This window comes from Gordionus sp. m RMFG-2023, chromosome 5 (genome assembly GCF_954871325.1).
Source record: "Gordionus sp. m RMFG-2023 chromosome 5, tfGorSpeb1-WG-v2, whole genome shotgun sequence".
Classification (NCBI taxonomy): Eukaryota; Metazoa; Nematomorpha; class Gordioida; order Chordodea; family Parachordodidae; genus Gordionus; species Gordionus sp. m RMFG-2023.
This window is the reverse complement of record NC_088779.1, coordinates 13,044,657-13,068,158: the sequence shown is the minus strand read 5'-3', so window position 1 is coordinate 13,068,158 and position 23,502 is coordinate 13,044,657. Positions and strand designations below refer to the sequence as shown.

The window sequence follows — 23,502 nt, the reverse complement described above, 5'->3', positions numbered from 1 at the left end:
ATTGAGTACATGTGCAAAACATCGCACATGTAAAATTTCACAATTTGGGTGTTTTATACGAAGAATTTTTATGAAAGTAGAATTAGAGCTAGCATTATCGCAAGTAATTGCTATCTTACTTATGTCGATATTATAATTTTTTATAATTTGAGAAAACTCTCTATAAATATTTTCACCAGAATGCGAATCAGTAAATGGAACTATATCCAATAACAATGATTTCATCTCCCATTTTTCATCAATAAAGTGGCAGGTTAACTCTAAAAATGATACATTAGTAGGGCTTGACCATATATCAGTTGTAAAGTTAATTTGGCATTTTAAATTATTTATAATTATTTTAACTTTATTGAATTCTTTATTAAAAAATTCATTCATATATAGTTTAATTGACGGTATTGAGCATATTTTTATTTCAGGATTTAAAGCTCTAACGAAGGACTTGAATTCCTGAGTGGCGAGAATTTTAAAAGGTATATTTGACTTTAGCAAAAATTTTAATAAATAATGCTTAACATCATCAGCATTTGTTTTGGAATAAATAATGCTTAACATCATCAGCATTTGTTTTGGGTATATCATTTAAATAGTTTCTAATAGTATTATTATTTTTTGATGAAATCTTTTGTTATGATTAATTAGTGCTGACGTAGTTTTTTTCTTGCACATTATCTCCACATTGCATATTTTACATTTAGCTGTTTCTTTTTTAGCATCATGGAGATAATGATTCCATATTAAAGAATTTTTCCGCCTAGCATTAAAAGGTTCAGTTTGATCAGAGATTGATGTAGATCTTGAACTATTTGAGGATTGACTATGTCCTTCATCACATCTTCTTCCATCAAGATTTTCTAATTGATCTTTGAATATATTTTAACATTATATCATATAAAATCCAAGTTTACCATCCTTCCTAAAATTCCAGATTAATGACACATTAGAAGCTGAAAGAAAAAAAACAGTAAATTAATTAAACAGTGGCATAGGCATGGGGGGGGGGGTCTTTTTTTAAAAAATAAAATTATTTTAATTTACTATTTTTATTCCTATTATGAATTAGCAAAACCTTAGAGAAAATTAGACCTTTCTTTATAAATTCAAATCAAAAATAGCAATATGATAATATTAGTTTTAAATAATATTTATTTTTGTAAAATAAATTCTTAGTTATAACATTTATATAATTTTTGTATTAATTCTTAAAATTTATGGAAATACTATTTTAATCAAAGTACAGTGTATTATTTATATATTTTTTTAAATTTATATTTTATGTAATTGTTAAATTACATTTTTTTTAAATAGTTTTTATATAATAAAAATTTTAAAATAATCTATATAAAATATATACATTTTAAAATTTATTTTAAATATTTGCATAATATATAACAAATTTTAGAGAGTATTTCAATATAGATTTTATTTATTTTATAAAAATACTTTAGTAGCATAAATTTCCTTTATTTAATCATGTATTTATTTTTATTATTAATATCATTTTATTAGTTAGAGGTGAAGGTGATTATGACAAAATAAAATTTTTAAAATTATAATCTATTTAAAATATCTACATTTTAAATATTTGCATATAAAATATAACAAAATTTTAGAAAGTATTTCATTATAGATTTTATTTAATATATAAAAATACTTTAGTAGCATAAATCTCCTTTATTTAATTATTAATATAATTTTTAGAGGTGATTATGACAATGTAATAGAGGATGAAAATATTAAAATGCACTATCTGAATTAGATTGTCTTTAAAATTTGCCAAAAATAAGGTGAAAAGGATTTTCCTAATCAAATAATAAGAACTAGTCAAAAAAATTTAGTTATTTATCTGCCAGGAGCTCGAGAATATGGGAAAGAGGCACACTCTATAAAAATGTTTTGACTTGTTCATAACATCAAAAATGATTAAAGAGAAACAATCAAAATAAAATAATTATATTTTACTTTGAAGCTTTTCCTTTTCTTCCATTAAACTTTTTCAGCAAATATAACTTGTTATGATTTGATTTGATATTTGATAATAGGAAATAAAATAAAACGAAATGATATCCACTAGGAAAATTTAATTACTTCTTTTTATTTTACTTGCAATAAAATATTTGCGAATAATTACGAATATTTATATATAAATAATTTCGAATAATACGAATAATTTTCCTCATTATTCATATTCGATTCGAAATTTCGAATCGAATAATTGTGTTATTCGTATTCGTAAAATACGAATCGAATCGAATATCAAATAACAAATAATTCGTTTTAGGCCTATTTATAAGTAATAGTAAGATATCGTATTTTAAAATAATCTTAAAATATGCGATGATACTGTAAATTTATCACTTTTTTACAATTTTAACGCTTATTTTTTACCTTTAAATTCGATATAAAAATTTGGAATATCTTGAAAGGAGCTTATAGCTTATGGCCTATCTACCATGTTTAGCTCGTTCTTTAGTTCTATCGTATCAAGTGCCTCGCTATCTAGAAGTTTGGTTCAAGAAAGTGTAGGAGGTCAAACTCAGGTCAAAATATATAAATATATATGAATTTTAAGATATTGTTACTTAATGAATTGATTTATTACCTTCTTCAGTTGCCTAAAATTTTTTATATATATGCAATGAATCTATTAACCTTCGTCCAAAAATGATACCTGAATTTCTCTAATACTATTAGATATGTTAATGATAGATGCGTTTTTAAAACTCAGATATTTACTTATATTTAATGTGCCAAAATTTAATTAGATAACTGGAGTCGTTTCATGTATACTCCTCCTGGCCGTTATATTAAAAATTGGTTCAATTTTCAAGACGTTACCATCGGTAATATTAGATTTAAAATTAATTAATGTAATTTTTTTCATGACATATTTTTTAGTCAGTTCTATCAGCCATTATAATAGTTGCGTTAAGAGGGATGTTTTATCAATTGAAAGATATTCGATTTCTATACAAACGAAACAAGATAGATTTGGTTAGTTTTAATTACCGTTGATTTTTTAATAATAATTTAAGATTAAAGGAGCCAATCCTTATCTTTAATAAAACCAATCCCAAAAATATAAAAATAGAATAAATAAAAATAAACCAATTTTGGCTCAGAAACGATATATTTAGCGTTATTATATTTAATATTATTATATATATAATATATAGGTAATGCCAATTATTTTAAATTAGCTTCTTTTTTTTTATCTAGCATTGTTAAGTATCATAAAATTTTTTAGCCTTCTGTTTAACTATTCAAAATACTATTTTTTTTCCTGTATGTATTTTTTTGTAATTAAAAGTCAATATTCTTGGTGACTCTACTCGCCACCGTTTTTTTAGACGTCGATGTCGGCTTAGCATTGGGTGTAATTTACGCACTTTTGACATTAGTCGTTCGTACTCAAAAGTTAAATTATTTTCATCTATTATAAATATAATTTAAGACATAATACTCATTTAATATATTTTTTAAAACTAATTATGTGTGCCAAATAATAAAATGATGTATATAAAAGATTTCCTAGAAATAAAAAATCTCAATATTGGCATATGACATATTATAATCTAACTAAAATTTTAAATTAATAAATTTTTATTAGAGCTGAGCCAATATTTTTGTCTATATTGGCACAAGATAAGCAATAAATTTTTAATGCATAATAACCATATTGAAATATTAATAAACTTAAAAATAAGTTATTAAACAAAAAATATTTTAATGAAGAGTCATTATCAGCAAATGAAAAATTTATTCAGGATCGAATCGGCAAAAAATAAGCTGATTTATACTGACTTCTTCTTAAAATATTTTTTGTTTGATAATTTATTTTGAAATTTTATTAACATTCCATAATGGATATGCATTAAATATTAACAGTCTATCGTCTGCCAAAGATGTACACATTTAGAAAATCAGGTCATTTTAATATCGGTACGTACCTAATTTTTATCATCGATTTGGCACCTTTTTAAAGGTAAAAAAGGATTTAAAGCTAACCACTTGAATTAATTACATTTGAAACCAAAAATAAAAAGATGTGAAAATATTCAAGAAGATAGTTTTATCCTAATAATATACTATATTTTTTTAAAACTCTTCTTATTTTTTATATAGTCACACCAAATATTATGCCACATTGTAACAATAAATTATTTTAAGAGATTAGAAAAATTTCTCAAATTTAAACGTATCCATTATTTTATTTTTTTTGTATTGGAACCTATTGTTTTTAAAACAGGAAACAGGGAATATGATAAACATATAATTATCTTCACGCTCTATTTATTGCCAGAAAAAGATCATTCTTATTGTTTATTAAGCTTACTGAACATTCTTGTTACCCAAGATATGCCGCATGAAAGTTTAATAATACCGATTTATTAAATGATATTGGTTTAAAAAAAAATAGTCGCATGGCCTCTACCTGTTATTGTAATTTTTTTATATAACCTTGGTTATTGATCACATACCTACTCCTGTAAATATAATAAAATTTGCAAATGAGGATATCTTTATTTTTAAAAATATTCCACAGGCCCAAAATTATCGTATTAGGCAATATATCAGGCACGGAATTATACGTTGATTTGAAGAAATATCCTAAAGTAATGTATTTAATTTTTTTAAAAATTTTCTTACTGCATCCAAATTTTTGATTCGAGACCAGATTTTACATATTGAGATCCATACAATTATATGATTAAATTACCCTATTTTTACCAGTTCATTCATAAGTTTATTATCTATAATTTTAAAAAATATCGATAAAATATTTTTGTTAATTTTTAATATTAACAAAATAACTTTTAAAAAGTACATTAATACATGAAAATTATCCAAAAGGATAGTGTGCTCAGATATATTTGTCGTATTCCATATTAAGTCAACCAAAAAAACTCGACTCTCAACTCGACCCCCCTTCGATTATTTTTAGAAATTGTATGTTTTGATAGCATAATAAAAATTTTAAGTTTTATTATTCAAATTGGCTAAATTTATGATATATACCTCTTTAAAAACCAAAAATTTGAAAATGTACTTCTAATTTTAAATTTCTCACAAAATAATTAAGCTGATAATTTTATTTTATCATAAAATGTTTATAGTGAAAATCCGCTTATTGAATAACCGGAAATAGGATACCGGAAATGGTTATATAAAAAATATTATTTTTTTACATTTTTTTAGATAGACATGATATCTAAAAATGTACAAAATTTAAAAAGTGATAATATATTTGAATAATAACATTAAAACTAAAATCAAAACCCTTTTATTATGCGTTTTTACCAAATTGTATTATATTGTTTAACGCAAACTCCTAATTTGGAAGTGCTATAAGGAATAAATAATAATGATTTTGTAAAAAGTAATAAAGTAACAACTATGATGATAAAAATGGGCTCAATAATCTCTTCACCCCACCTAAAGATAGATATTCGTCCTGCAAAAAAATTTCTTCTTAAATTCTAAATTTTTGACCTGAATGAATGATGTAGTTTATTTTTCATTGCCCGATAATTAATTATCTTTGTGATCGTCAGAAATATATTTTCATTGTAATGAATTTTAAATTTCTTATAATTAAGTATCAAACAAAATAATTATACTTGACATAAAACCATATTAAAAACTAATTCCAACAGCAACAGCTGTTATTTTTATTGATATATTTTGCATAGCCTTTTATTTCTTACCAAAATAATTTAAATGTCTGCAAATATTCAACCTCTTTCCTTTAAAATCACATTCAATACGTTACAATTTTAGACGAGTTTCTGTGAATGATACAAGTTAATTCTGGCTTATCAAATCAAAAAATTTGTAATTCTTGCCGGAAAAAATTAAAAGGCTATTCAATAAATTCCATCTTACCGTTTACTCCTACGATCCCTATCTCATTACCTTCTATTTCTAACTTACCTTTTACCTCAACCATTCCTGAAACATTTATGAATCTGAACCTAATCATCCATGCAATAATGCCAAATCTTATGCAGATTTTCATACTTATTGCAAATTTAAATGAAACTCTGCCATTTTTAGTAGAGACACCTATTAAAAAAAAGCGTAAATAGAATAAATTGTGCTTTTATTAATTATATTCCTGAAAGAAAGATTTGATAAGATTTCAATAATTTTTTATTTATCTGATGGAAGCGTCTGTTACCCAGTAGGAAAACAAAAAAAAATATACACCTCTACAACCATTATAATGATTTTGGGATCAAGGCAGAATAACATGGGTTGGGTCGGGCCTTGGAAGTTTTTTAAAATATATCTAAATATATCAATTTTATGTTAAATTTTTATTTAACAACTTCACTTGACAAAATTCCTTGCGATAGTTTAGGGGAAATTATTAAGACGTTAACGGCTAGAGCAAGTCTGCAGCGTTCTTATGATAATCATATACAACACATTTGGATTTATATAATTATGCGAGAATTAATATCTCAGGGATTAATTATATAATCGTTAGCTACGTTGAATATTTAAGCATGGAAACCAATCTTGAAAATAGATTTTTTTTAACAGCCAAGTGAGTACCCGGAACACAAAAATTTTATGCATTTATTCCCTTGGAAGGAAAAATGAAAGTCAAATTATTCAAATTCATTCGATTATTTAATGTATGATATTATTAATTAATATGTTTATTATAATATTAATTTTCCATTGTTATTTATCTAATAAAATAATGAGGTAAATAAAATTAAAAATATATGACACAATATATACTATTGATCTTCATATACCCTAATTTTTTTTAACCCGGCCTAAGGATTTATAAAAAAAAGTATACTTAGCCCGATCCCAAACAAATTTTTGTTTTATTTGTCCCGAAAATTCCGACCCGAAATAAAAAATATTTGTCCCCGGCTCGAATTTTTTATATAGAAATTATTATTTTTTTCAATAAAATTTTACATTTCATTGAACAAAATCAAGTTTATGATCATTCTACAAACTAATAAAAAATATCGGCTACTTGTTTCTTAAAAAAATTTTAAAAATATTTATTTTATTTAAAATTTAAACCCGACCTAGTCCAAACTTTTTTTAAAACATATTAGGCCTGATCCAGATATTAATAATGTTTACTCACCTATTTTTTATATGTCTAAATTTTAAGTTTCCTTTTTATTTTAAAAATTAGAAAAAATTACTATATATATATATTTTAATATAAATGATATTTACAATATTAAGATGCGAAAAATTTTGGACCAGTGCTTGTCCCATTATAGAATTTTGCACAAATAGGATCTATAAAATAAATATGAAAGATTTCGATTTTCTATTTCCGGTTTTTGGTAATGTATTTCAATATAATACATTTATATCATGTTAAAAAACTATGATAGAGCTATTTAATAAAATTTATCATAATTATTTTTTGAGATATTTGTAATTAAATATAGTTTTTGGATGTTTCGCGTTTCTAAAGTTGGCAATATCTCAGGAAGTAAACTGAGTTAGGATTAAAATTTTATATTTTTACTAGTTAGTGTATATACTACCATCATACAAATTTAAAATAAAATCGATGGGGGTTGGGTTGAATCTTCAGTTGATTTGATATGGGATACAACATATTTATATATACTGAGAATTATGGAAATTATTTTTTAAGCGATGGAGAATTCCATATCAACCAAACAAATTAGATTCTCAACCCTTCCCCCTTAATTTTTCTTAAATTTTGCTTATTGGTAATATATACTATAACTAAGAAAAAAGTGAAATTTTACCTCCCAACATTGTTTACCCGCTAAGATATGGGTGTTTAAAGCGCGGAAAAATGGTACATATTTGACAAAATGTGCCTCATTTTTTTCAAATATCTCGAGATTATGTTAGAGAAATAATTTAATTATTTAAATTTTACTATGTAGCTTAATATTAGTTCTTTATTATGTCATACAAATAAATATGATAGAAATCTGATTAATATCGATAAATAAATGTATAAAACCGGAAATATCCATAGAAAAAAAGGTATTTTTTTCAAATTTATTTTTCTGTGTATAGATATAACACCGCTTAATTGTACTAAATCCTAGACTGGGATGAACATGGGTCTAGGAGTTATGACCCTTTATATGGCTTAAATTGATCAAATTTAACATAAATATCATCATTTAATGAAAGTAATGAAATAATGTTTATATAAAAATTATGTCTATATGATAGGCCCTTTTTTTATCTTTAATAAAATTTTTGAGAAGTGGTTATGATAATGTGGTTTATTTAACACTTGACTTGTCAAAATAATTCCAAACATTTATAACTTTATTTGTCAAATTCATAATTATATTTAAAATATATCATATGTTAAATCATCCAAAGAATTTGAATAAATTTTGACTTTCATTTTGCTTTCGTCTAGTGGAATAAAAGCATGGAACTTTTCTTTTTGTTCTAAAAAAACCTGCTTTCAAGATGATTTTTCATGTTATTATATTCATTATTGCTCACAAATAAGTTAAATAAATCCATTGTTGTCAATATGTGATTTTCATATGGGCGTTGCAAGCCTGCTCGAGCTGTGACCTGTTTAGTAAACCACCCTAAATTGTCGCAGGAACCTTTACCATGTGCGGTTGCAAAAAAATGCCACTCCGCCTTTATCCCAAAATCATTTACATGATTTTAGAGATTAATGAAGTTTTTTTAATTTTTATATTGGGTTATTGACCCATCAGAAAGATAAAATCTTAGCAACTCTATCAAATCTTTCTTTCAAGAATAGGATAGTTTTTGTTTGAAATAAATAAAATGCACATGCGTTGTGCTAACAATGTTTTATTATGTTATCCTACGGTAAAAAATCATAAAAGGGTGGATAGTGGCTTGATTATTGGTCCAATGAAATCCTTGTGCAAGGTCCTGCACAAAAAATGCATAGTTTTCTAAAAAGTCCGCAATAACTAAGAATTAGCCAACTTTTAAAATGAATTTTAAAAAGTTTTGAAATAATGATAGTTGTGAAGCTATAAACGAATGAAGAATCAAATTGTTTATTTTCAATTAAATAATCTACCAATTTCGTCGGTGGATTTTGACAGTGTTTCGAGTTTAGTTCGATCAACTGCTAACCAATATTTGAATGTTATATAATCTATTAAATTCGCGTCAAATAATATATTAAGTCTTTCTTTTATTTTTGAAGATTCGGGGCAAAATTTACACTTATTTAAATAATATCCTGGCTGGGCTGGATTGCAAAGACTTTGCACAATGCAATGTTTATAATCGTTGATAGGATGGAAAAAAAGTTAAAGAGCGATACATTAGGGGGTTACGAAAACCATAATATCAAGGTAAATTTATCGATTAAATGTGATGAAATTTGTTGAATTTTAATTATGATAGATTATTTTATGCTAAATGAAATATTTAAAATTTATTTTGTAGTAATTTCGAGACAAAATTTAACTAAAGTGTTAAATAAACTACATTATCCTAGCCACTTCCCAAAAGTTTTGTTCAAGATAAAAAAAAGTAAGGGCTATCATTTAGACATAATTTTTAAATAAATATTTCATAACTATTCATTAAAAGATGATATTTATGTTAAATTTGATCAATTTAAGCCATATAAAGAGTCTTAACTCCTATACCCATGTTCAGAAAAAAAAATTTGAAAAAATATCTCTTTTTTCTATGGCTATTTTCGGTTTTATACATCCGGTTATCGATATTAATCAGATTTCTATAATATTTATTTGTATGACATATTAAACAACTATTATTAAGCTACATAATAAAATTTAAATTATTTTTCTAACATAATTATTTCTCTAGATATTTGAAAATAAATGAGGTGCATTTTGTCAAAATATACCATTTTCCCGCGCTTTAACCATATCTTAGCTGGTAAGCAGTTTTGGGAGGCAAAATTTCATTTTTTTCTTAGTTATAATATATACTACCATTATGCAAAATTTAGGAAAAATTGAAAGGGGTGGGTTTAAACCCTGGTTGATTTGATATGGAATTCACAATACATATTTTAATTTATTTATTGGATATATATTTTAATTGACAATTTGTTAAAATTATTACCTCATTTTATAGACAATATTATCTTATTATTTGAAAAACATGGGGTTTAAATGCATATTTTTGGGAAATCTAACAGGATATACAATCTTTAATATTTTGATATAAAATAGGGTTAGTTTGTAAGTAGTGTTGTTAAACTTCTCAGCCGAATCTACTTAACCAAGATTCTGGTCAAGTTTTAAGTAAGATCTTATTTTAAATCTAGCAGCTCAATAAGTTGCATGAATCGGTTCGAGTTTATTCTTGAGGTATTTTGTTTTAATCCAGGAGGATGAAAATTTTTTAAATTTTCAACTGTTTTAGACCATATTGCAGGTTTGTTGAATAAGAAGGGAGTTCTAAGACCACCGGGTATTGTAATAAAAAACCTTTACAAGGAAAATATAAAATTTTACTACCTTGTGTCCTATTCATAGTTATGCAAGATTATATACATAGATTGTATAATGTTACATTTTATAACGTAATTTTTATTACAACTTTACGATTGTATAATGTGTTATATTTTATATCGTAGTTTTTAATCATTTTATTTTTATTTGGGAAAGAAATGTTGATAATCAAAAACAATATTATATTATTATTTATTATCATATATTATTTTTTTTATTACACCTTGTTTTGGGCGAGCGAAAGGTATTGGAATTAGAAGGGAGTTTTGGGCATTGGAAGAATATGATCCTGATATAATTTTTTCTTTAAAAGAATATTAAGAAAAATATTTAAAAAATTCAACCATTATGTTTTGGACAGAATTAAAAAAGTTCGTAGAAAGTTATTTAGAAACTTTACGCAATAGTGTACAAATAATTTTTAAAGCGAAAAATAAAATCCGTCATTTGCGAAAACTGAGGTCTAGCTTGAATACCGGAAAAAATTATGCTAAATATAAAATCTTATTTTATACAAATTTATTTTCTATGGTATTTAATTTAATTCCATAAAATTTTTAGTATACAGTTGAATATATACTTTATGACATCTCTAAATTTTTGATAATCTGAGAGGGCTAAGATGTTTGAATGCTACAAAGTTGTGACACTTTAGGGGAGCTACTTAGTACATGTGAAATATATTTTTAAAAAACCATATTTAAACGCTGAATATAAAAGATTTACAAGATTATTTTATTTTTAAAAAAATTATAAATATTGAATTAGAATTAGTTGGAAACGAAATAACCTATAACCATCCTAAAATAGCTTTTTTGTCTTTAGTACGTAGTTGATTGGTTTTTATTTTGTTTTTTGGTACCAAGACCAATGAGCAAAAAGTAATTAGATATTTGATTAAATTTATTATTAAAAGTTAATTATAAAAACAATAAATAAGTGGAGGAATTGTATACTAAGAAATGCTAATTAAGGAGTGAGTGGGGGTATCTATGAGGGTTCTTTAGAAGCAGATTATCATAAGTACTACATGAGGAAACATTGGCAGGGAAGGCATAAAAGATGGTCCAGAATGTATATAAGTTATATAAAAAAATAAATAGAAATCTACGGTTCTAAAGATTTAATTATACCAAACTATTTCAGATTCTATGTAGAATAGTGTTAAATAATAGAGATTTCGGTGGAAATTTTATATTAACATTTTTTTTATATCATTTCAACGTTACATTTTTTTTGATATCAATTTGTATTTAAATTTAATCGGTGAAAATTTTATATTAATATTTTTTTTATATCCATTTTAAAGTTGCATTTTTTTTAATATCAATTTGTATTTCACATAATTGGTTATTTTTTCATTGTTAAAAAAAAGATATAAAAAGAAAAATTGTTTTAGGTTAAAGACAGTTAATAAAAAAATGTAATTTATAAAAAATAAAATAATAGAAAATTATGATTTCCAACAATATATATAAGAAAATTCTGTCTAAATACATCATGGTAATAATATATAACAGAGGATTCTATAATCGAGTTTATTAATAAAAATTTTTTGACTGTATTAAAAAAAATTGATCATTAGAAAATCTGATGTTATATCCTGATTTATAGTATAATTCGCCTAGTCATATATAAAGTTTAAAAGTGAAATGATTTTTATTTATGAAATAGTAAATATAAAATATGGTAATAAAATCATTGGGGGCTGATTAATTTTTTACAAGAATTATTATTTTAAGAAAAGAATAAAATATTAATATAATCAAATAGTTATATTTTTTTCTGTGCAGATTTTTATATTATTATTATAATAACTATAGGCCTATCCCATAGACAATGTCCTCATATATTCTTTCCAGTGCTTCCTTTACTATGCTAATTCCAATATCTTTCGTGATCATTTATACAAAGAATTCAAAAAGGCTTCCCAAGAGCAATACACTTCTATCAGAATAGGCATTAAGGAACCTAATAAAAACGGGAATGAGCCTAGAAGATCCATAGGTAAACTAGGGCTCGACACTCACGATATGAAAGTCATGGACGCTAGTCACTGCGTAAAGAATTATTTTGATTGAATTAGTATTTAAATTTTCAAAGAAAAAAAATCAGCTTATATATTTAGATAAAAATTTTTATCCGCCTTAATTTTTTTTACACAAATATTTCGAAAAATTTACCCGAAATTTTAAAATTAAAATATAAAGAATTAATAAAGGCAAGTGATCTTTTTAAAAAAGGTAAGTGGGTAGCTTATTGAGACATATTTTTTATGTTTTTCCTTCTTTTGTGCAATCCCCTGCTATACCAACATTTTTCTGGATGGGTGAGGTAACCCCTCATTCACAGTTAGGGCCTGAATTCACGGCGAAATATCAAAATATGCTTTTTGTATTCCTCGCCTCGGATTCCCGTAACTGTGAATGAGGAGTTAGGTTAGGGTTAAAAGCTACGGAGATATCGGTTGATGTTTATTTAATTTTAAGAAATAATACCTATTTATCAAAACACGGCTGACAATAAACAAGAATTTCTCAATTATTTAATTATTTTATATATAATACATAATCATTTTCCAGTTTTTTAAGCTTTTAATTCTTAACTAAAAATCCATTTTCTATAACCATTATATTTGAAATCATTAAACATATTTACTTGATCGTAATGTAATAATTGAGCATGCTGATTAAATAAATCCCCACAATAAATGAGCGAACTGTTTACGGCCTTTGCAGTATAGTATGTTAATGATCATATTTATATACCGCAGATTTGGTATGGTATAGAAAAAATATTTTTGTATGGCAGAGCTATTAAATAAATGAGACTTATCCTAGTTTACTTAATGCTGCTCTGCTTTTACAAAATTTGCAGTGTTAAAGAAATGAGCTAGGATGAAGCCTTATCATCAAATTTCAATAATGAAAGTAAATAATGCTGGCATATTCTAAGAAGGTTTGAAATAAATAATAAAGGATTTTTTTATGATTAAAAATCTAAACCAGATATTATATTCTCTTGGCCTATTTAATAAAATTTAATGATTTATTTTATGAATAAATTTTATTCTTAAATAGTTTAAAATTAATTTATTCTCGGTTGCTGACTCGTCCATTAAATATTAATTACTCAGTCTCTTATATTTTATATGAAGGGAAAGGTTATAAATTTGACTAACAATTTTAAAAAAAATTCACTAGATGACCTTGGCAGTAAAAATATTTAAGTTGACCTACCAAACTTTGCCAAAGCGCGCCGACTTTGAATGCATATATTTAAAATGTGCCTTACTAAGAGATATTTTAAATAATAATGATTAAATTGTCTTATATTCAAAAATAATGGAAAAATTGGGTAAAGTGAATAAAATAAAATTAAAGGGGAAAATACAATGAAAACTAACCGCAATTTAGGTTTTTCCCGTAATATAATTTAAATCTTTTGAACCCAGACCTAATCCTTTTAAGAAGGGATGGATTAACACTGTTTTATTAGTAAAATTCCATGAGTTTTTGGGTTAAAAATTTGAAAATGTCATTGAAATTTATAAAGAAGTTATAATGCAAATTTTCTTCTATCCAAAAAGAAAAATTAAATTTAATCTTGGAAGATTTACAGCAACAAAGTATGCACTTTAGTTATAAACTTAGGGAACAGGGAGTTCTCCATTCGCTTTAAACATAAATTCGACAATTAAAATCATCAAATTTTTGAAAAATAAATATTAGTCATTCACAAAATCTCCTTTAATCACTCACGACTCTGAAAATAAACAAACATCTGCCAATGCGACCCAAAACTCTCCTAATAATGCCACAAATAATGTTAAACCTAAATCGGGTCCGCCTCATAACAACACAAGCTACGATGAAAGTCCAGGCGAAGATGAGACATCGGATGGAGAAGCACAATATATTTTAACGCGATATAATAGCCTCGTAGAAGATGGCACAAAGGGTATCATTAAATCGATGTCGGATCGGCCTAAGCAAAAAAAGCAGATCGTTCCAAATGGTGCTGATCTAGATTACAAGATACAGGAGGAGATACCTCAGTCAAAGGTATTTGCATATTTGACAATTTTAAGTAAAAAATATTTGATAACTTTTGCTGCCCTGTTTATCATTTAGTGACAAAATTAGTTATTTATATTCGATTATTATTTTTAGCTGATATTATAATTTAATTGTAAAAAAAAAGAACATACGTCATATAATTATCGATTTTTCTTACATCTCATTCGTGGACACGGTTGGTATAGAGACGCTGACACAAGTTTTAATTTTAAATTATGAAGTTGTTTAAAGTTTAATTAAAGATGAATAAATTTGTTCAATTTATTTTATTTAGATTAAAATAGAAGTTGATATTTAGTCTTTAATAGAAAATTAAACATGTAATTAGGTCATTAAAGATTTCAAGGAAGTAGGTGTGGATATCATCTTGGTTGAGTGTAATGATAACGTCATGAGATGCATGGAAAGGTTCACGTTTTTGCAGTCCTTCCCACCCGATAAAATTTTTATCACCATACACGATGCTGTTTTATGGATAGAAGATAAAAAAATATTACGATAATCAAAAATAATATATGTTATAAAAAATATATTGATGAAATCTAAAATTATTTTTTCTATTTTCTCTTTCATAATAATGCCAAATTTTGATATTCTTTTTTATTGAAAATTATATTTAATGTGACAAATATAACTTTAATTATATAATCAATCATATTAATTGCATCTATTTATATAATTTATCAAAATTATTGCCAAACTTATATGCTCGACTTTATGTTTATAAATTATTTTATAATGTTTTATCAATTTTAGTTTTAAATATAACAAAACAAATTCAATTTGTGATTTAAGCCTTTTTATAAAATAAGCCATATCTATTCACATATTTATGCATGTTTTTAAATATTTATTTTTCGAAATCTCCATTTTGAGAAAGTATTTTTTTTAAAAAAATGCTAAATGTTATATTTAAAATAATTTGTATTACTTACTATCAGATGTTAGTACAATTTATAAATTATTAAAAATCTAGCTAATAGCCCGTCAAGAATGACGGGGTATCTGAATTTTATAAGATTAATAAAAAATTTGGAATTAACTCTCATCAAAATAAGGTAAATTTCTGATTCACACCTCATATAGGCTTATTTCTGATTTATACATTATCAAATTAAAGAGAATACTAATTCCTTGTTATTTTTGTTGGACATCAGCTAGTAATCATATAAAATGCAAATATTTATTAGATTGTGGGAATGGTTCTTTTCTTAAAGGTTTTTTTTATTAACAATGGAAGCCACAAAGCACTCCTTGGTAAATTGATATCCACAGAGTTTTGAATATTTACATCTTCTCATGATATGGATCCTTCTTCAAGATGATCTTTATTATAAGAAAATATATTATGATACAGGTACAGGGGTTAGGCCATATTTTAATTTTTTTAAATTTACCCAGGCTGGGCCTAAAAATTTTAAAGATACCCAGGTCGGGATATTTTAAATAGCCATTATTATTTATAAAATTGAAAATAAATATAATATAATTTGAAAAAATTCAGACCGGGCCATGCCAAATTTTTTTTATAAAAAAGTCTAGGGCAGGCTGTGCAAATGGTACATACCGGTCTCTGATATATTTATTACCTTCAATAATATATAATCGGAACATATGAATTTTCATTATATTAATTTCATAAAATCTGTAAAAATTATATTTATGTGCTCAATAAAAAAAATATTCCTAAATGAATATTTATACATTTATTTGCAATTTAAAACCTAAAAAATTTATTCTTGCTAGATTAAGGTTTTGTCTAGCCTAAACCTGCCTATTCTGTGGATAGACTGAAAGCTAGTGGGTTGATGAATGGGAGGGTTAAAAAATATTTTTAAAACAATGGGTAGGTGAATTTGAAATATATTTTAGGCATGAGCAACAAATTTAAGTAAAAAAACATTAAAATAATACATAAAGAGCCAAAAGACCCTTGTTATTTATCATATATTATAGCGGAATCACATGGTCGAGTCAGACCTCCTATATATCATCCCACGAAGGACGGAACCACCAAATGATCTTTGCTGGGATTTGAACCCAAAACCATCGGGTTTGTAAGCGCTCCTCTTGCCGAGTAGGCCACACACTTTTCAAAATTCACGATTTTTTAAATATATTATAAATAAATTTGTCCAAATGAAAAATAAACAAAATACAAATTTGATAGGTACTACCTTAAGGCAATACCCATTATTAACCTAAGAATTCTAGTATAATATATGTTATGGTAGCTTAAATAAATGAATTTTTGATATGGTATGATATTATCATTGAACCGAATAAGTTATGGTGATTTTAAAATACTATTGGCTATTACGTTGTAACACTGTGACTGTGACACGGTTTTTATTTGTCTTATATAGAAAGATTATAGATTATTATTTATAGATAGGTATTATCATCTCTACAAGGATGGAACCACCAAGTTAGATTATGAAAAAAAAAATCTTTGCTGGGATTCAGACTCAAAGCCATCAGATTTGTAAGCGACGCTCTAGCCGATTGGGCCACAGACGCTTTTCATCACGATTTTTTAAATACATATTATAAATTGTGACACTGTGATTGTGACACGGCTTTTATATAGATTATAGATATTTAAATTCTTATTTTATTCTATTTGAGAAATTTTTTTATTGCACAAAAAAAAATTAAAAAATTACGATTTTTTGCTCTAGTATAACGAGCAGAGATTTATTGTGGGATCAGGCTCAGCCCTTGCTTTAATTTATTTTTAGAACTACTATTAAATTTCGGCAAAAGTTTGTTTATGGTTGTTAAGACCCCCGACTCCTATTCTCGACAATCTTTTAAGGATTAAATTTGATTTTCTAGTAAAAAAATGGATTAACTTAATTTTCAATTTTTTTCTCCTTAAATATGATAAGCAGCCATTTTGTTTTAATGTAAATAGTTTCTCAATACTTTCATATTCTAAAATTCATATTAAATATTATGTTACAATTATTTTGATCAAATATATGATAATATATCTAATGATATTAGAATTTATTAATATACTTTAAATTGAATTAGAGATAAAAACTATTTGTAAGCGTTAAAAACATTACCTTAAGACTTGTAGATGAATTTTTATGAATTTATCTTTAAAATACAGGGAATTGAAATTCTCATTCACAAGTCGAATATTGTTAATATTTAAAAATAAATAATAAAGCAAATTAGATGTTCATAAAAATTATAAATTTGGATACTTTAAATATTTTATTTATATTAGAGGTCTGCAAAACCCAACAGGTATTATATTTAATTTGGGCATTTTTTTTTCAGGCAGGTCGGGTTTGGAAATATTTATGTTACAATTTAGAATTTAATCGTGATATCAATAAATCAATATGTACTATTTTACAATTTTGATCATTATAGATTATTTCTTTTAACATTTAAATATCAATAAATTCTAGGGTAAATTTTTTATATTTTGATTTTTGAGTCGGGAATCTTGAAAATTGATTTTTCCTTGGGTCGAATCGTATTAAATAATAATTTGTCGCATGTCTAGACTAGCTAATTGATTCATACAAATATGGGTCAAAAAATTATCAATGAGCGAATGAGTTTTTCAAAAAAACCCAAAGAAATCTAAAATAGAATTATGTAAATTTTAAAAATTTATATCTGTTAAAATGGTGAATAAATTTTTTTAATATAAATATTATTTAGAGCTGTCCACGATGATAAAAAAAAACAGTTATATTACGTAGTAATGTACAGGCACGCACTATATTTTAAACGCGTATCTTAACTTGCCTTTTTTAAAAATGCCTTCTTTTTTTAAAAAATTACACCATTACCTTACCTTTTTAAAGTAACGTAATTGGTACTATGAAAAAAAGATTGCCTAAATTGTTTTCTTTTATTTTATAAATCGATATATGTCGTTATTTATTAGAATATGAAATCCATGGGAATTCGGAATTTCTCTATTTTAAATCATTTATTGGCGATTTTTTAAATCCGATATACCACGAAATGTAATCAAGCATTACCTATGAATTTCAGATAATTTTCGCTAAAAACTTTGTATTTTTTTAAAATTTATATGAAAAATTCATACAAAAATCATTATAAATTAAGAGTAATTTCTAAAATGTTTACGATAGATTCACGGAAATAAATTTCTGGTCAAATCAGATTTTAAAAATCAAATCGCTCCCTGTGATTAAAATCGAGAGATTCCGAATTCCAATGGGTTCTTTATCCCAATACGATATATAAAAATATTTATTACACAAAAATCAAAATAATTGATCAGATTTATTAAATATTCGATAAATATATTTCATAATTTCTTCTTTTTTTAAGCAATTTCATTAATTTTTAATATTAATTGTTTTTCAAAGTTTTTGATTCGATAACCAAGATCAACACTAATGTATTGAACTCCATTATAATAGGTGCTGAGGATCATAAAAAATGTAGTATATTTTATAAATATAGGATTAATGTTTTAAAATTGTTTAATAACGCGTTAATTTAATTCGTTACATTTTAAAAATGAGTCTAAAACATTTTAAAATCTAATAAAATAAATTAAATTTTTAAAAATACTGGATAGCTTAAAAACGTCGCATTTTGAAATTTTTGTAACTAAAAAGCATTAGGCCTTATTTATTCGTATTGCTGCATATTTTCCAAAAGTGTATTTCATTGTAACGCGCAGTCATTATTAACTTAACCCATTATTTGTTTGCTTTCAAAAAATACCCGACGATGCGCGCTTACTATAAACTAGGCCATATACTGTTTTCTAAAATTTCGTATTTTATTAAGGCTGTTTCTAAAATCTAAAAAATAAATATAAATAAATAAGTTTTGAAGAAAAAATTAACAAGAATTTTTAATGTAAAAATAAAATCATTTTTCAGTATTTATAAAAAGATTTTTTTAAAAAATAATAAATATCAATAAATTCGAATAAAAATTTATTCAAAATTTATTTTTTTTTTCTGGTCATGGGTTACTTTATTTGAATATTTACTGATATTATATGATGTCAAAATATATTAGCAAATAATTAATTTTTTAAAAAGGTAAAATAAATAAAGGGGAAAAATTGTAGAAATATAATTTACGGGAAAGGATAGGGGATAAAAAAAAAGGAAGCTTGGAAAATGGAAGGTTATTCAGTGGAAGAGATGAAGCTTAGATAGTTAGAACGAATGATGGCGGTAGCAAGTCTTTGGCGTAAGAAGAGGGATTCCTTAGGCTGGTCGGTTTTTTCGCAGATCCGTTTGCCCAAATCTTTGAAAAAACGTTGAGCTTTGCTACCGAAGGTGGTGAGAATGGTGCAGGCGATGGGTATGAATAAGAAAGAAGGGTCTAAGGAACTGTACTTTATGGTTTTGCGGGATTCAGCGAGGGCGAGGGCATCGACGTTATGGTTAGAAGGTGCGTTTGGGTCAATGCAGGTGAAGTCCCAAACCAGGAGCTGACCCCTTGACTAGGGGATCAAGGACATGCCGTCAGGACGTTTCCGTCGGTTCTGAAAATTCCGGTTGGTTCTAGTCTAGATGGAATTCCTCCTGATTTGAGGGCGCGTAAAATGATGTCATTGCATTTGGTGTGCCGTGAAAAGCGGCCACGACAAAAGCGACAATGGAGGCAGTGCCTACCCTTGCTGTCGACGCTGGTTTCGCAATGTTTGCATTGGTATGGAAGAACAATATCACAATTGAGCCGTATTCCAATAGCAAATCTTAGCTCGTCAGCAGTGAGCAACAAATCGAGGTTGTTGGAGGGTATGGTTTCCAGAAACTCGTAACCAGAAATTATTATTAATGCTGCCCATTTTTATAAATTTACTAACCCAAATAGCCATTTATATTATAAATATATTTTTTCGTGTCAGAAAAGGCATAAGAGTGCACAGGAACCTATGGTGCAAAAATGACTTAAAATTTAGAGATTCTGTAGAAAATAGGAAAATTTGGGAGAAAATAGGAAAAACATATAATTTGAATTATGATCAAGTGAAGAAGAAATTCTTAGCTGTAAAGGCTAAATTTAATAAATTATATGCTCTCAACAAAAATCTGGTAAAAATAAAAATTTTATATATAAATTATAAAATATTTTAAAAAAAGGTGCTGGTGCTATTAATATAAAAAGTAAGGATCTACTATATGTTTAACAATATTTATGGTTGAAAGAAAATGTTGATGATATTACCAAATATTATGAGTCAAGTTTTAAATTGTCACAGACACAGACAAATGTAAAATATTAAAAGACAAAAATATAAAATAATTTTTTATTTTAGGAATCTGAAAATTGCCACCTGGGAACAGTTTTATTTTATATTTATATATAATATAATAGGCTGCATCATACCTTAATGCAATTGCTAACCCACTTTTTAATGATTTAAATAGTTTTACTAATATTGTTTTTTATGTATGACTTTAAGGTCCATTCCTTCAAATATGTCAGAATATAATTAAAATCAATCTGCTAAATAGCTTAATCAACCTATTTACACATGCATTTGAAATGTCTCACGGAATTTATCAGAATATTAAGGTAAAATATCAAATATTTTAAAAAGTCCATGACCTCTACAATGAGTAATATATAACTGAATTCCAATCTTGGCCTATTTTAACTAATAAAAATAATAGAATCATATCTTACATTTTGAATATTGAAATTTTTATTTTAATTTTTATAAAACTTGTGTCCAAAATGTTTTGTTATTAATTTGTGAAAATTTTAAGGATTTTTTCAAAATGGATACAGCCTAAAGAATATATGGAAACTTAATATATCCTTAAAAATGTTAGAATTTCAAAAATGAATAAATTTGATGAAAAAATTACTTATGACCCACATGTATTTTAATGAGCCAAATGGCTCACTATATTATACCATATCAGGACATTCCTATCAAAAATTTTCGCTAATCACAAATTTAACATAAAAGCATACTTTAAATTTTTTTTATTATTACTTATAAAGAATTATTAAAATACAATAAATATAATTAACGAGATATATGTTATGGATCGGCCCCTTTTTTCTTGTATAATAGTCAACAATCTTTTTTATTTATCGAACCCCTAATTTGGTTTTAATCTATTTTTGTAAATTAAAGTATTCATTTCACACATTTTTATTTCAGAGGAGTTGGAGGAGGGGGGTACTAAATATATTTTACAATTGGGAAATTTGAAGGCAAAAATTCCTGTGCGAGAGCTTGGGATGTTTTTCTGTGCAAGCAAATTTAATCAGCGAGGCTTCGGCACTATGGTAAAAGTTCTTGAGAATTTATCTTAATTATTTGCGGATAAAACAAAACCACTTTTTTCTTGGTAAGATATACCTCAGGATGCCATCAATTTCTGAGAAAATTCAGAACTAAGAGAAATTAATCTCATCCTGAAACATCAATCTAACATCTATCATTATAAATTTGGCATATAATTTTTCTACTTTTCTCTTCAGTGGCATAATTTTTTCAATATGTAGGATCATTTTTTGATAGCATTTTTAATTTAATTTACAAAATCATCGTCCGATTTTGTTGGGCTAATAAAAGGCGTTTTTAATTAGATTTATTTGATATTTTGTATAATGATTGAAAATTTTGAAAAAGACGAGTGTCTAGTATAGTCCAACACAATGCAAACCCTATCCCATTGACCAAAAAATCTACTTTCTTAAATTATATTTTTAGTAGGATATTAAGTTCCAAAATTTTGTTTATAAAATACAAAATTTCATAAAAAAAATGATCGTTTTAGAGGTATAAAGATTTCAAAACGATATGGTTTTGGGCCTTCTGGTATATTTGTTAATTCTAATTAAAATGTATCCCCCACGAAGATATATTCCAAATATGTCCAAGTAATATCGGGTTATCAATCGTTTACTTAGTGTAATATTTAGATTAACTTGAAAGATTTCATTGATTATTATTACAAATAGAATCTGCCAAATTTACAAAATTTGGCCTTTCTCCTTAAAACAATTTTGGATGGCTAATACAGATTACAAGGTTCTAGTTGGGATAGAATATTTTCAATTTTTTCTCTACAATTTGCTACAGTTCCTGTTCCAAAATGTTTAAAATTGAAATTTTTTTATTAAATATTCAAAATCAGGAAAAATCGAGGGTATGGAATAAACAGGAATAGAAGAGAGAAAAGTCTCGTAATAAAAATAAAAACTGAATTTGTAACAACCCCTATTTCCACTCGAAATCTAAAGACATCCAAATTTATGGGGCAAATACACCTAATAGTACCCTCCCCTCCCCCCGTCCTTTACCTGGGAAATCATAGGCTTATGCTAGTTATTAATGAAACCAAGAACGGAGTATAAATATAAATACATAAAATCATATTGAAAAAATATATTTTTTAAATAGGAAAGACTAAAAATGATCAAATAAAAAAAATAAAAAAATAATTCATAAAAAGTTATACACAGATCCGACAAGCCCTTAATTTTTCAGTCAATAAAAGATAATATAAAAAATTATTGTGAATCGGGTTTAAGCTTTAATTTATAATTCCGCCTAAAATAATCATAAATATTTTGCATATGCAATGATAAAAAAAATACTTTTGAGATTAAAATTTTAATGAGTTTGTCGCAAGACATAACCAGAAATTATATTATATTTAGGTCATACGTATAAAAAATATTTTTAAAAATTAATCCTTTCCAGATTCCATTTCTAATTATATAAAATTGAATATTGTTGTAAACGAATGAAAATATTCGATAATTTGAATTTTAAAAGTATATTTAAAAAAAATACGTTATGAAGTTTTTAATTCAATTTTAAAACCTAAATGAAAATTTAATATTTGTTTTAAAAAAATATGTAAATTAAAATTTTTGACAAATAATAAGTAAGAAATAATTTTTTAACACTAATTTTCCATCGTAAAGGAGCTAAAAAATCCTATCAAATTTTA

General features: G+C 25.5%; 1 protein-coding gene across 2 annotated transcripts in view; it reads left to right on the top strand.

The window, feature by feature from the left end:
* The window catches only part of LOC135930394 (prestin-like), a 31,011-nt gene extending 15,749 nt beyond the window's left edge, over nucleotides 1–15,262 (top strand). For both annotated transcript variants that reach the window (XM_065467189.1, XM_065467188.1), the window contains exons 8-16: nucleotides 2,427–2,540; nucleotides 2,766–2,843; nucleotides 2,899–2,994; nucleotides 3,311–3,417; nucleotides 4,547–4,616; nucleotides 12,299–12,535; nucleotides 14,207–14,539; nucleotides 14,679–14,753; nucleotides 14,883–15,262. In XM_065467189.1, coding sequence (XP_065323261.1) covers nucleotides 2,427–2,540; nucleotides 2,766–2,843; nucleotides 2,899–2,994; nucleotides 3,311–3,417; nucleotides 4,547–4,616; nucleotides 12,299–12,535; nucleotides 14,207–14,539; nucleotides 14,679–14,753; nucleotides 14,883–15,056 — 1,284 coding nt within the window. In that variant the 3' untranslated portion in view covers nucleotides 15,057–15,262. The remainder of the gene's footprint in view (nucleotides 1–2,426; nucleotides 2,541–2,765; nucleotides 2,844–2,898; nucleotides 2,995–3,310; nucleotides 3,418–4,546; nucleotides 4,617–12,298; nucleotides 12,536–14,206; nucleotides 14,540–14,678; nucleotides 14,754–14,882) is intronic.
* The last annotated feature ends 8,240 nt before the right edge of the window (nucleotides 15,263–23,502 follow it).